This window comes from Geospiza fortis, unplaced genomic scaffold (assembly GCF_000277835.1).
Source record: "Geospiza fortis unplaced genomic scaffold, GeoFor_1.0 scaffold381, whole genome shotgun sequence".
NCBI lineage: Eukaryota > Metazoa > Chordata > Aves > Passeriformes > Thraupidae > Geospiza > Geospiza fortis.
Genome location: NW_005054348.1, coordinates 1,147,090 through 1,161,972, shown reverse-complemented (window position 1 = coordinate 1,161,972; position 14,883 = coordinate 1,147,090). Strand labels below are relative to the sequence as shown.

Below are 14,883 nucleotides of genomic sequence, written 5' to 3'. Positions count from 1 at the left end.
CACAAATGAATCTGCAATTTTTTTCATCTGTTATGGATGTGGCTGGTAGGTTTGAAAATATTTGTGTCTTCTTTCTTTGCTTATAATATTGTGTAACACATACATACCTCTCAAACATGGAAGAACTTTAAGTTGTTGCATATTGAAAATCATGGCCTTTTTTTGCTTCCACAATCCAGGCTGCATCTTGATACTCTCTGCAATGGCATTTTAAGAATAACCTTCTTACCATGAAACATTTACAATGAATAGCAACAATAATTTCTGCCCCCAGGTTTCTGTTCTGGACCAATCCTGTATGAGAATCACATATAATTTACATTTGGTTCTTCAGTCCTGAAATAACCTATTGTGGAGAAGTGGAACTTATAGATCCTTAAAGCCTAGGGCCAGAAAAGGCATTTAGATAATTTGTTCTACTGTGTATTCATCAATGACAAATACGTATTTCTGTTAGCAGCCAGCATGCATTGATTTCCATAACCTATATTTGCCAAAATTTTAGTGTCTAAAAGGCATCTGGTCTCAAGTAGTATTCTTTAAGTAGATGAAATATCTGCTCTTCTTCTTGATAGCTTTTAGTGTTTTGTTATCCCTGGTATTAATTGTTCCTTTCTCTGATTTATTTTATACTAACTTTCAGCTGTGATATTTTCATCTGGCAGTATCACAAAGTCATTTTTCCTATACAGAGTTTTGAAAGTGTTGGTATTTTGTTTTTCCTCAGGGCTTGGGGAGATATGTGCAAGAAAATTCACTTGTAGAAAAATTACTGAGATTTCATTATTTCTGATTCTGATAAAACCCTATGCCTTCAGCTTCTTCTGGAAACGTAGTGCTAGTTGAGTCTTTCATGTTTACAAAAGTTGGACGCCCTAGTTAAAAAGTTAGTGCTCTGTTCTTAGTATGCATCATGAAGTATCTCTTGCAGACAGTGCATAAGTTATTTTTGAAAAACAAATGTAGACATGTTTTCAAACAGCTTCCATGTTTTTTCAAAAATGTTGTACTGTAGATGGCAGTAAATTTTAGACACAATCAATAAAATGTAGTTTTCTCAGTTTTGACTGTTTATATGGATATCAGTAATTATTCTCACATTAAATGTAATTGAGTTTTATTATTTATGATTGAAATAGCTGTGTTGATGTGACTATGCTGCTATTCACTATATTGCCAGCTTAAAACCAGGTCTTGGATGTCATAGGTTAGATATTTGTGTGTTAATGTGTTTGTGCTCTAAAGTGATGTTTTTCCTCTTTTTTAGGCTGCTGTGAAAACTAGTGTGGTTTTTTAAGCTTCACTAAATGTCGCTCTGTTGCTTCCATAGGTTGTGTAGCACGATCAGTAAATTCTCCCAACCAACATCTATTAAGAACTGATGATGTTATTAGCTGCTGTTTGGACCTGAGTGCCCCCAGCATCTCTTTCCGAATAAATGGTCAGCCAGTTCAAGGAATGTTTGAAAACTTCAACATAGATGGCCTCTTCTTCCCAGTCGTCAGCTTCTCTGCAGGAATAAAGTTAGCATCCATTATGAATTTGGAGTTTTGGAGTTTTTTGGGGATTTTTTTTTCAACTCTGCTTTTTTTTTTTTTTTTTTTTTGGCTGTATAGTTCCATGGCTGTCTGCTCTCATTTCTCTTTCTGACATGTTTTTGGTTTTTTTTTTTTTGCAAAGTTCCAGTTTTTGGATAGTGAGAGTTACAAAGAAGTCCTGAAGACACAGTGCATCTGTTGCTTTTTAGCATACCGGTGTATTCTGGTGGTTTGCAGACATATATTAGAAACAGCTTCTTAATAATTTCTTTGCTGACACATTGCTACACATTCACTCCGGGGCAGCATTTTGCATCAGCCTTTGATATTAAAAATATATTTTCCCTAATTCACCTGTTATGAGGTAGTAACTATTATTAAAAGAGGCATTATTTGCACTTACCTCAAGAAATGGTGGTCATGTACTTCCTTTTCTGCAGCATGAGTTAAAACAAATTCAATCTGTATTCTGGTTGCTGTATTGGTTTTTTATAAAATTTCAAGTCACACTTGAGGTGCCAAACATCCACTTCCATGTATTGAGCAATTTGAGACTATAACATTAAAAAAGGTTTTGTGGTGTTCCAGCAGGGACACCAACGTTATCAGGACTGGCAAAGGTGGAGGCTGAAAGGTGATTTCTGTTGGAGGTGGAGCAATGTTCTCTGAGAGATCTTTCAAAGAATACCACAGAAGCTAAAAGCTGTCACACAGAGCACACATGCATCCTTTGCTCCAAATGCAGAATATACTCCTTTAGACTTTGCTTTTGATAGTACAGGAGAGAAAATGTAGTAAAATCGTAGATCTGCTTGCTACAAAATGCAAAGCTATAAACCTGGATGCTTTATTTCTGTTATCAGAGATATCACTGATAGATATTATCTGTGTGCAGCATGCAGTTTTTGAGTGTGTACCGGTATAGCATTGACAAAATCGTGGAAGATACTCAGTAAACAGAAAAGACACAAAATTCTTCTGGTTTAAGGCTAGTCTTTTGGGTGTTTTTTGATTCCTTCTGGATGGCAATGTTCTAGGAAGATTTTTCAGTATTATGCCTTAACTCTGTCATGTTGGTATTATGTCATTGCTACACCATTATTACCTCCTTGATTAAATTTTTCAGTAATAAAAGGCCATGACATATTTACCATTTTACCATTAATAAAAGAGTGCTTTCCCCTGAGTCTCTATTAATACAACAAAAGTTTTAGGGAAGGAAATTTAGGAGTTTTTGTAATGTGTCCTAAAGATTTAGTGTTTTGTGAGAGAAAAGAAAGAACCACAGGGTTTTAAGTTAATTTCTCAAATGAGATTGAATGGAGACCTCCTCAATGGAGAGAGTTCTGAAATGCTTGATTGATTGCTCTGGGTTTTAATGTCTGCCTTTGGAGACTCAAAAGGCTGCTGCTTACTTTATAGGTGTGCTGAGTAAACTGATAATTCTGTCTCTCAAAGATTATTGGTCTTGTGATTTAAAATGCCTTTAAATTAACTAGAAAAAATAATAATTTACATTTTCTGTGTTTTTTCAATCTCCTACATCATAAACCAGCAAGGATTAGAGAAAATTGAACTGTAAACAATGAAAAGAAGCTGCAACATTGACATTCCCGACATCCCTCCTCCCCCTTTTTTTTTCCCTTTTTTAAATAACATTTAATATTCTTTAGGCTTAGAGACTGATTAGGCTTTCCACCAGAGGTGTCTTGGTTATCTAAAGTAATTCTGATGTTTACAGGGTTCGTTTCTTGCTTGGAGGTCGTCATGGAGAGTTCAAGTTCCTTCCTCCACCTGGATATGCTCCATGCTTTGAAGCTGTCCTGCCAAAAGAGAAGCTGAAAGTGGAGAACAGCCGAGAGTACAAACAAGATCGAAGCTACACAAGAGACCTATTGGGTCCCACTGTCTCTCTCTCACAAGCAGCTTTCACTCCAGTTCCTGTGGATACTAGCCAGGTATGGCAATGGAAATATTACATTTTCCTTTTTAAACGCACACATATTACATGCCTATTTTACTTCATTTGGTTGAATTTGCACCTTGTCCCAAACTTGTTTTTTTTCTTGGGGTTTATTGAGATTTGGTTTGTATGAAGTTTGTCTGTTATGAAAGTTGGGGTGGCATGTCAAGCAGCTTATTTGTAATAGCCTCTTCCTCTCTTATCTCTTCTCTCTCTAGATTGTTTTGCCTCCTCACCTGGAAAGGATTAGAGAAAAATTAGCAGAGAACATCCATGAACTTTGGGTTATGAATAAGATTGAACTTGGTTGGCAGTATGGACCAGTATGTACCTTCCAACTTAATTTTCTGTTAATTGCATTGTATGATTCAGTACATTGGTTTCAATGTACTAATGGAACTGCATTTTTCATCATTGCCCCCAAAATTAGTAAGGTTTTAAACACTATCCTGCCAAAAGCATGTGGAAAGCAATGGCACTTGGGCATTTCTGGACAAAAATTCTGGTATTAAAGCTATTTGGTGCTGAAATTTTCAGTCTAACTGTCAGCACAGAAAGCACATAGTGAGTTTTTCACCTCCTATTTGTTCTTGGAGCAAGATATTCAACTGACTGGTGGATTAACCCAATGAAAACAGTTATTCTTGGTTCTCTTTACATGTGCTGACTGTCATTACTCTTTTAAAGTCCCAAATAAGTATTGCTTATAGGAAATTCCATTAAATCTGATTTTTGCTTCCCTTTTCTCCACTTCTTCAGTCTCATGTCTGTATTAGGTGCTGTACGTAACAATTTTCTTGTATCTTTCCTATTTTCATGGAGTACATAAAAAAATTTCTTTCAAAATTTCATCAGTAAAATCAATCATGTTATTATGCTCGTTATTTGTTTCCCAAATGCTGCTTTATGAACAAATATTGCTGTGAAGAGTATATAGAAACATTCTGTATGTACTAGATATAAGTGTAAAACCCTGAATGTATTCTATTTTTGTTACTAAAAAGATTTTGGGCTTCTGAGGAGTTCACGTTACAGATTTAAAGTTACTGGGCATAGGTATTTATTTGGTTTAGCATACGGCAGTACTTAAAAAAATATGATTACCAGAGAAGTTCTCTAGATTTTGTTGTAGTTAATTTCCCCACCAAATCAAACGCAAAACCTCAGTTAAATTAACGTGTCAAAACATTTTAATTGTGGTGTAATCATACCAGCTGTGCAGCAATCTGCAGGAACTCTTAGTGTACCATTACATATTGGGTGTCTAATTGTACAGTTGAACACTATTTAAACCATATATGATAAGTACCAAATGATAAAGTTAGTTATGTTCAAAATGAAAATGGGGGTTGAATGTTTTACATTACCTTGCTTTAATGCGCTGTGGTAGGATGCATTCTCTGGGATCCTGATATGCTGATCATTTTCTGGAGGTTGATTTCTTAATCATACTGGTTCCTCACAAATGATTTTATCAGTTTCATAGAATACCCAGAGTTGGAAGGGATCCACAAGGATCATCAAGTCCAACTCCTGACCCTGCACAGCACCATTCCCAAGAGAGTCACACCCTGTGCCCAAGAGTGTTGTCCAAACTCTTCTTTAGGTCTCTCAGGCTTGGCGCTGTGACCACTTCCCTGAGGAGCCTGTCCCAGTGTCCAACCACCCTCTGGTGAAGAACCTTTTCCTAATATCCCACCTAAACCTCCGCTGACACAACTTCAGGCCATTCCTATGGGTCCGGTCACTGACACTACAGAGAAGAGATCAGTGTCTGCCCCCTGCTTCCCCTCCTGAGGAAGCTGTAATTACAATGAGATCTCCCCTCAGTCTCCTCCATACTGAACAGACCAAGTGACCTCAGCTGCTCCTCAAATGCCTTCCCCTCAAGACCCTTCACCATCTTCATTGCCCTCCTTTGGACACTCTAGCAGTGTCATGACTTTCTCTGGGTTGTGGCACCTAGAACTGGCCCCAGTGCTCAAGGTGAGGCTGTCCCAGTGCAGAGCAGAGCAGGACAATCCCCTCTCTTGCCTGGCTGGTGATGCTGTGTCTGATGCCCCCCAGGACAGGGTTGGCCCTCTTGGCTACCAGGACACTGCTGGCTCATGTTCAAATTGCCATTGACCAGGACCTCCAGGTCCCTTTCCCTGGTGCCGTTTTCCAGCATCTCATTCCCCAGTCTGTCCATACATCTGGGGTTGCCCCACCCCAGGTGTAGAATCCAGTGCTTTCTCTTGTTGAATTTCATGGGGTTGGTGATTTCCCAGGCCTGTAATTTGTCCAGATCCCTCTGCAGGGCCTCCCTACCCTCCAGGGAGTCAACAGCTCCTCCCAGTTTTGTATTGGCTGCATTTAAGCCACTGTTGCCAATTCTAGTTATCTGAATCCATGTACTGCAGCGTACTGAGTAGTGAGGGAAGGCATGGCAGAGAAATTAGCTTGTTTAGACTCACACAAGTCCTCTAATATTAGATTGTCTTTTTAGTTCAGAGCAAGATGCATAGTTGCTAGGGGTGTTTTTTCATTGTCTAAAAGTTTAAACGCTAATAGACTTTTAAAATGATCCTCCAGATGATAAAAAATTTCTGCTGTAGCCTTTTATATTCCTCCTACATATCTGCATCATCAGATCTGTATGTTGTATCACCAAAGTGATACCCACTATTGCACATCCTATTACTACTGCATTCTATGCATGTAACAAAGTAAAATAGCAAGTTAATGTAGAAAAATTTAACTCTGAATATGTGTGCTATTGAAATAATCAGATGCATCTGCAAATCTTTGTTCAATATCACTGCACATTTAAAACCAACCACAAAAATTAAGAATTGATGGATGAGTTCTGCCACTAATGTAATTTGTTTGCAAGGCAGTAGATTTTTATTTTGTTCTCAGAAGAAAACCCAGGAAACTACAAGGTAACCCACAAAATATGTTAGCTATATGATAGAATACATTGTAGTTTTAGGACAGAAATAGTGTCACTAGGGGAAATAAATTAATTTGGATTTCTGAGGAAAATACTTGACATCCAAGACTTAAATTAGCTGTACACAGATCTAAACTCAGAGACTATACTCAATTTTTTTAATATACAGATCACCAAAGATCTTGGGGATCTATAAATAAACATTTTCAGTGCTAGTAAAAGACATTTCTCATTTTATCGTCTATTAAATTTTTTAAGTGTTTGACAGTTGAATTGCCTGTGTTGTCTGTCCAAAGAGCATTAATCCTGTCAAATCAAGATAAATACCCCCTGGAGACTGTAAAGATTTTTCAGTCCAAAACATAAATAAATGACTGCTGTTCAATTTGAGAATTACATGCTTGGATCAAAATGCAAAAACTAGATTACTCAGCAATGTTATAGAGAAATGTGATTTTTTTTCATGACATTAAATAAACTAGATTAAGTAGTAGTGTAAATATCAATTTTGAAAAATTATAACAATTAGGCTTTTTAACTTAAAATGTTAGCATTCAGTTTTCCAGCAGAATTATCTGATTGATCAAAAATCAATAATGTTTTTCAAAAACTTCCACTTTGCACCATTAAAGGTTAATACAAATGGTGAACTATGGTCCATATAAGATTGACACTAAAATGTTACTGTGCAGGTGTTAACAATTGCATTGGGGACTTTTATATTACTTTAGGTAATATTTTCAAACTAATGTATTTTATCAAACCTTTGCAGATGTTGTTGGCTAAACTCTAGCATGAGATGCTAAGTTGAGAGCTATAGAGTGCTTGGTTATCACAGCCTTCCCAGGTTATGGCCAGTGTTAGATTAAACCTGTGTAAAATAGAGGAGGTTAAAAATATTTTTTGATCAAATTTGCAAGTTTATAATATGTAGGATTTTGTAAATTATAGTCTGTATGTCTCTCCTATCACTACATTAAAAGTAAATTCATGTTCCTCTAATATGTGACTTCCTAATACTCATATTCAGAATTAAGGTATGGGTGAGGAAGATTTCTTTTACATTGTTATTTTCCTTGGGTAAGGATTTCAGTACTATCTGTATCAACATATTTATACAAACTGGATGTAGAATTTTTTAAACATGGGGTTGAGGATGAGATGATACTTTATGGCTGTATGTTAAAACAATATAGATTGCACTGTTCTTGAACTTTGCATATTTCCTGTGAACATCTGTATAATAGCATGCACAAATTTGCATTTATTCCACTTGAGATATGCAAATCTGAAGTTTATTTGCAAATGCAAATTCTGCCTTGTTGAACACTGATCATGCTCTGAGAATACAGAATACTTTCTGTTTCGAGGTGTCGTCCAGTTTGAGTAATTCTAACAGGATCAGCTTTAAGCACCTTGTGGATTGGACTGGTCTTAAATTTCTTTTATTTTTTGAGGCATGTTAAGCTAATTTTTTTTACTTTTTTCTCAGATTAGAGATGACAACAAAAGACAACACCCATGCTTAGTGGAGTTCTCAAAATTGCCGGAGCAGGAAAGAAATTATAACTTGCAAATGTCACTTGAAACACTGAAGTAAGTTACTAGAAATTTGGAAATTTGTAGTTAGAGTTTCATAAGGAGATGCAGTTTCCAGAATTGTAAATTGACGTGCGAATTAAAATTTGATGTGTAGGAGAGGGTAATAATATGCAAATGAGGGAGTGAGATACATTAATGAATTATGTATTTGGCACTGAAAATTACTTTGATAGTCTTTTTAGAATTATTGTTGTAATGCTGGTTGTGAAATGAAAATTCAGACAATTTTCATCTAGGATGAAAGAAATAGATCCATGGTTTGAAAAAAAACTTTGCTTCTTCTTTGATTTTATTCAGTTTAGTTTAATTTTTCCAGTTTTCTTTATTGATAAAACACACTTTGACACTCAATAGATATTTAAATTAAGAGCTTTGCTTCAGGACCCCTTACTGCTATTTCTGTGTCAGTGTGCATGTTGCCACAGAACAAACAGCAGCAGGCATTCCCTCCTTTTGTGAATGGGTGGTTAGATGTGTGAATGTCATGGAAGCTCTCCAGTTGGAATGCTAGAAAATTTCAGTGGGACATTAAAGGGTTTGTTGAAGTAATCTAGTTCTGTGGTTTACAAGGATACAATTCCTCACCTCAGCTTTTTCAGTCAAGGATGTGTGAGTTCTTACTTTGCTGTGAATTAATTGAAAAATCTATTAGTGTAAGTAATTTCTCCCATATATAGGATTGCATGTCGCCAACGTGTAGAAATATTTCTCAAATCATCAAATGCTTGATGGTAGATGTGGTTCTCCAGTCATCCATACTTGAAATCTATTCTTTCTTTTTTTATCCTGTTAGAATATAGTTGCTTTTTACTATTCAGAGAGATTACAAAGGATGAATGTCCTCATGTGATATTACTTTTCTGTGAAAATTTGTCCTATATTATTAAAATCCTTGCCATGTAAACTGATAGTGCAGTATACTGTTTATACTCCTAAGAAAAGAACTTTATATCCTCATAGTAGAAAGCTATGTGGAACACTCCTTCTAGAACTTGTTGCAAATTTCCAGAATTATATATTATGATATGATATGATATGATATGATATGATATGATATGATATTGTATTATATTATATTTATTTTGTTTCAGATCTGCTTCTCTGCACTATTTACTGATCTACCATTCCCAGAGTAAATAAATTACTCAGTGTGAAACTGAGTACTTAGGGTCATATTTATTACCCTAACTGCTAAACAGTTTCTGGAGGGATAGCTTGCCATTTTTTAGACGTAAAGCATTCAGAGAGAAACTGAACTGGAAGCAAGAAAATTCGTTCAAATTTTCTATGGGTAGATATTAGAATTCAAAGGCTAGTTTTTCAGCATTTCCCTAGCTGAGCAATGTGCTATGGATTCAGAATAGATTCTTCCTTTCTATTTAATAAAACTACAAAAGATGATGTCATTAACTTTCACTATGGTTAGATATTTTCCTAGAATACTCTATATAATATGGCTCAAACAGCAGAAAAATCATGCTCTCATAATTAAATGCACACTGCTAATGTTCCACTAAGTATTGAACAAATTTAATGAGTCCTTAGATGATTACTGGTTCAGTGTCCAGTGCTTTTCTAATCTAACCCTGTGAAAAATCCCCAAGTTTTTGTTTTATAAACATACAAGTTATGGATTACTTTTTTTAAAATTACTTTTATTGCTTACTTGAGAAAAAGTCTTTCCATTAAATGCATATATCCAAAATAGAAAGCATTCAGTCCTATGTGTTTTAAAATTTGTACACTTACTGAACTAAGTCTTCCTTACCTCCTTGTGTTAGTCCTTTTTTTCTGATAAATGAAGTTCTAATTTTGTAGTATTGAGTTGTGTTTATCATCAATGTATGTAGACATTTGTTGTGCAGGAATTTAGGAGCCTCTTGCTCAGCTTGTTTCTACATGCTTGAAAATGTTGAAAAATCAGTGAACTAATCAGTTCTAGGTGATCCATAGATGATTACTTGAATTGTAACCTATCTTGACTATTTCTTTAGTAGATGTGTCTAGTCTACTAGCTGTCAATCTTGATGGGAGGGAAAAGGAAAGAAAATGTTATTTTAAAACTTCTAGTCATTTTCTTTACAATTTGCATCAAATTGCATACTTGAAATAGTTGCAAAACATGGAGAATAATGCTGACTGTAATTTTGTTTTCCTTTGTGGTTTGCTGTCAGTTTTGCTGCCGGATGAGAGAGTTAGAAACCAAGGAAGATCTAAGTCATATTATCTGATACAACATTTCTTTTCCATATACTGGTATCTTTGTATATTTTAAGTAAGATTGAATACTTTTATGAGCTATAAAAATTACATACTGTAGGAAATGTCAAGATGCAGGAATGAGTTGCCTCTGAAAATGTCATGGGATTAAAATATGCTTGCTCATACTGTTTCTGCACATGCTTATATATATGTTTTATAGTTTGGTCTTGCATATTTTTCTGGTTGTTCTTGCTTATTTTTCTGTGACTGACTTTCCCATTTCTGTGTGTTTACTCAGTCTTGTGTGATAATTACATCTACCATTGTGATGATGAGAGCTTCATTCAGCCACTTTTCATTTTCTTGCTTAGGTTTGAAGAGCTTTAATGGTCTTTCAGATTCTGCCAGTACAGTCTGTCATTTTATCCTCCTGTGGCACTCTTATTTGAATTTGTTTTGTTTTAGCAGAGCTAATTCCTGGCTTACATTACAGGAAAATTAGGGTTACTAGAGGTTAGCTCTTCTGTACTGCATTTCACTATTAGATACGTTCTCCTACTCATGCTGGTGATAGCTGTATAGGAATCATGTACTATTTATGCCAGTTGAAATTTAGCTGCATGCAGTATTCTTAGCAGATAGTGTGTTTTGCAGGAAGGGGCCACTGGATATTAGTTTCCTCATTTCTGACTTTACTGTCTAGTTTTAAATCAGGGTTCACAGTCCATAGGAGCAGGGCTTACTTCATGTAGCTAGCACTAAAAATATGCTGCAAGAATCTCTTTGAAACAGACAATTCATCTGCCAAAAGAAATAATGTTAGAAGAGTATTTATGCTGTTCTCCCCCCAGACAGTTCAAGAGCAGTAAATATAGTTGAAGCATGACTAGAAAATATCATTTTAGCTAGAGGCAAGAACAAATAAAAACCTTGTTTGACACCTTTTTTCCACTTCAGGAAAATTTGGAATGGAGTCCAAGGTATTCACACCTGTGATTTCTTCTGAAATAAGTTTCTTTCAAAAATATGGTTATCACCCTCAGGTTCTGAGAAAATTCTCATCTGACTCCAAAGTTAAGTCTCTGACTTTTGTTTAGGATTTCTATTAATTTCAATGTCAATATTTTATCAATGCACCTAGACTTAAGAAAGACTATAAGCCAACATTGACTATAGATACAGGAACAAATAATAATTTACAGATCAAATCCTGGAGACAAATGAGATTTTAAAAATTATGCTCCTGAACAGTGTGGCTATGAGGACAGCAAGAAGTCTGAAGTAATCAGAAACCCAATTAGTACTGTTGACCCTGTTTTAAGTTCATATGAATAGTGTTTGTTTTCTGAAATGACCTGAATTTTGCAGATTCAGGCCACAATGGGCTGGTTCAGTAGCTCTGTAGTATAAGCCTCATGGTAGGCACAAGACACACTGTCTAGATCAAATAAGATGGCACTTTTGGCCTAATGCTTATCATGCGTTCAACTGTGAATTCTGTCTTCAGAAGTGTGTCCTAAAAAATCCAGATCCCACTGAAATCTCTAAATAATAGCTTCTTCAGAATGAAGACACATTCTAAGGATAAGGGATATTTTATGCCTTTTTTCTTTTTATGGCTGTGATATAAGTAACAAAACATATAAATATGTGGGTATGAAGTAGTATGAGTGAGTATGTAAGCAGTATGAATAAGTATATAAAGCAGAAATAATATTTCAAGGGCAATCTTCAAACTGATATGTCATAGATTAAATATACTATATGATACTACATTTTGAAGTACCTTACTCATATTTTTTGGAACATCTTGTGGCATTTTCTTAACACTATCAGGAAGCTTATTACGTATATAAAAAGGCTGGTGTTGATCTTTCCATATTATACTGTAATAATTTCTATAGGTCTCATTTGTTTTATAGTGCCATTTGTAGGCACTATAGTGTGCCTATAAACAGTATGAACTCTAAATATCAAAACATTATGAGTAATTCTCTGATTTCTGTGCCCTAGAACCCTGCTGGCATTAGGTTGCCATGTTGGAATTGCTGATGAACGTGCTGAAGAAAAAGTGAAAAAAATGAAACTTCCAAAGAAGTAAGTTCAGTGTGTCTTCTTGTTAGGCAGTGTGAATTAAGTGAATTCTATTTTTAACAATTCAATATTTACGCTTCTACTTTCATTAGTTCTTGGGCATGCATGTACATGCATGAATTCTCAGGAATTTTCAGCAATTTTCACATACCATAATTGACAATTTTTCTTCCAGATATTTGTCACCTAATGTGTAGACAAATTTTAGGGTTTCCGGTGCTCTGCTGTAGTGTCTGACATTCACAGTTATTTGTTTCTTTTATATATTGTGCATATCACAGAGGCTTTGTAAAGAATTCTTACAGTAAATTTGCCAGCGTATTTTACAGTGCTGCAGATATTTAAAAGGGACCCTTTTGAATGTTCTCAAATGGCCATGACTTGAGGTGTAGGGAGCCTGACTTTTTTCCAAGTGATCTTGGATGTTGGCATCAGCACTGGTAGGACTGGGCTTAGCCTGGTATGGTATAGTGCCCTCCACTACCACAGTTCTGAAACCAGCTCCCATGGCCCAGCCAAGTTGCCCTGGCTTCTTAGCACCAATATACACACACAGAGTTTGGGAATAAAGAACTTGGGATCTTGGACACAGCTGAGATAATGGAACTTTAGTTTCCTATTCCTGTCTGACAGTCTTAATGCCCAACATACGCTTGAACCCAGGGGATAAAGGAAGATTATATAATATGTGAAAAGTCAGAAAGGTAAATGCCACAGTTTTACTAGGAGAGAACTTCTGCATGGTCTGTTATTCCTGAATTTAAGACAGTAACTTATTTTCCTTGGTTATGACTCAGAGCAATGGTAAGTGCTGGTTGCTGAGTTCCTGCCACCAACTAGCAGCTCATTGCTCTTCGCAGGAATGTGTTCTGTGCAGAAACTGCTGTTCCTCTGGTATTGCATATCTCCATTATTCCCTGCAATCCTTCACTTCATGTGTTACATGCAGTCCCTGAGACCAGTGTAACAACCTCCAGCACGTTTAACTAAAGCAAATCATCTTTCTTCCTTTTGTGAGCCAAAAGCCTGTGCCTCATTCTGGCAAGATCCCTGCAGGCTTCTAGGTAGTACTTTACTACAAGGTAGCTGTAAGAACCTGGCCCATCAAGTCTTTGGTATCTACCATACTGCACAGATTTACATACCATTGATATTACAGTTTCAGAATCCCTGATGTGGTGGCTTTGCCAGAATGAATGGGAATAAAAGTAGAGTATTATTTTAAGTTCCCCCCCAAATTGTTCTTTAGTTTTGGTTTCCCAAAATAACTGTATATCTCTCAAAGAAGAAAAGATATCTGGGGCCTTCTGTATTTTTGTTCTGAATTTCCTGGGCAGAAGTATCTGTGCATTTGCAAGATTGTTCAAGTGAATCAAATTTCCTGCTTTTGAAAACTGCAGCTAAATCTCAAGTATGAAGTAATTATACTTTCTAATATAAGAAGTCCAATAATGTTGAGACTTTTTCATGTCATTTACGATCATAACTGTAGAAACTTGTAGTCATACCATACATACAAAGTTAGAATTTTGATACTTCACATATAATGGATTGAAAAAACTAGCAAAAAGGAAAGGAAAACATTGTGGCTGTATTCTTAAAAGCTTGTGCAGGAGAGTGTGACCAGAAAGAGCACAGTAATTGCCAATCTGACAAGTGTGCTAATTCCATATGTTTCACTGTTTCCATTACTGTCTTGTTTTACTCATCTCGCTGAAGTGACTGCACAGAAACCTGATAAGAGGTAACTGTGAGGGCAGTAAACTCCTGTGGGGGCTTGCTGTATAGAAACCTGCAGATTGGGAACTATGTAGAGGGCTGATTTTGGAATGATCTTGAATTTTTGTTTTCTAGCTTAAACTTTTTATTGTGGTAATTTTGAAGGAATATTCAACCTCTTATTTATAGATGTAATCTCTCTTAAATACTTGCTTGTTTTAAATTATTGTTTTCAACAAATAACTTGTTTAACTGTGTTTTAAGATCATTGTTCCAGAAGAGAATTAATTAAGATTGGTAAAGAATTTGAATATTTTAGGATATAAATTGGGATAAATACTGTTTAATTTTATGAGTTTTTCTCTGTCAGTACAAATAAAGAAAATTACCAAATTGTTTAGAAAATAATTGAGCAATTGTTTAAACTAGCCATTCTTTATACACCCCAGGGTGTAAAATTTCAATGAGAGCATTCTGTTGCTTATTTCCACAGTCTCCTTTTGTTTTGACCAAAATAGTGCTTTGTATGCTGGAGGAGAAATAGAATCATAGAATCACTTAGGTTGGAAAAGACCTTTAATGCTTTATGTCCTCTGTTGAAGGTTCACTCATAAGTAGGAGATTTCTATAATTAATGGGAAGAGAATAACTTTATAAAAGTAGCATTCTTAGGAGTGTTAAAAAAAGTGAGGAAGCTGTCTTTCTCTTCTGAAGTCATGCTTAAATTTAAGCATTTGCTCCTGTGATTTGAAGGAGAATTAATGTATGAATTATTATGAAAGCATTTTAGGGTGGATTTCAAAACTGGTCTTGACTAAGCCATTTGATCT

The 14,883-nt window shown here is 35.6% G+C and overlaps 1 protein-coding gene across 1 annotated transcript in view; it reads left to right on the top strand.

Annotated features, from left to right (window-relative positions):
• Positions 1 to 14,883, top strand: part of RYR2 (ryanodine receptor 2) — a 284,661-nt gene that overhangs the window by 114,584 nt on the left and 155,194 nt on the right. The window contains exons 20-24 of the mRNA XM_031058757.1: positions 1,331 to 1,523; positions 3,280 to 3,496; positions 3,720 to 3,824; positions 7,929 to 8,032; positions 12,254 to 12,337. Coding sequence (XP_030914617.1) covers positions 1,331 to 1,523; positions 3,280 to 3,496; positions 3,720 to 3,824; positions 7,929 to 8,032; positions 12,254 to 12,337 — 703 coding nt within the window. The remainder of the gene's footprint in view (positions 1 to 1,330; positions 1,524 to 3,279; positions 3,497 to 3,719; positions 3,825 to 7,928; positions 8,033 to 12,253; positions 12,338 to 14,883) is intronic.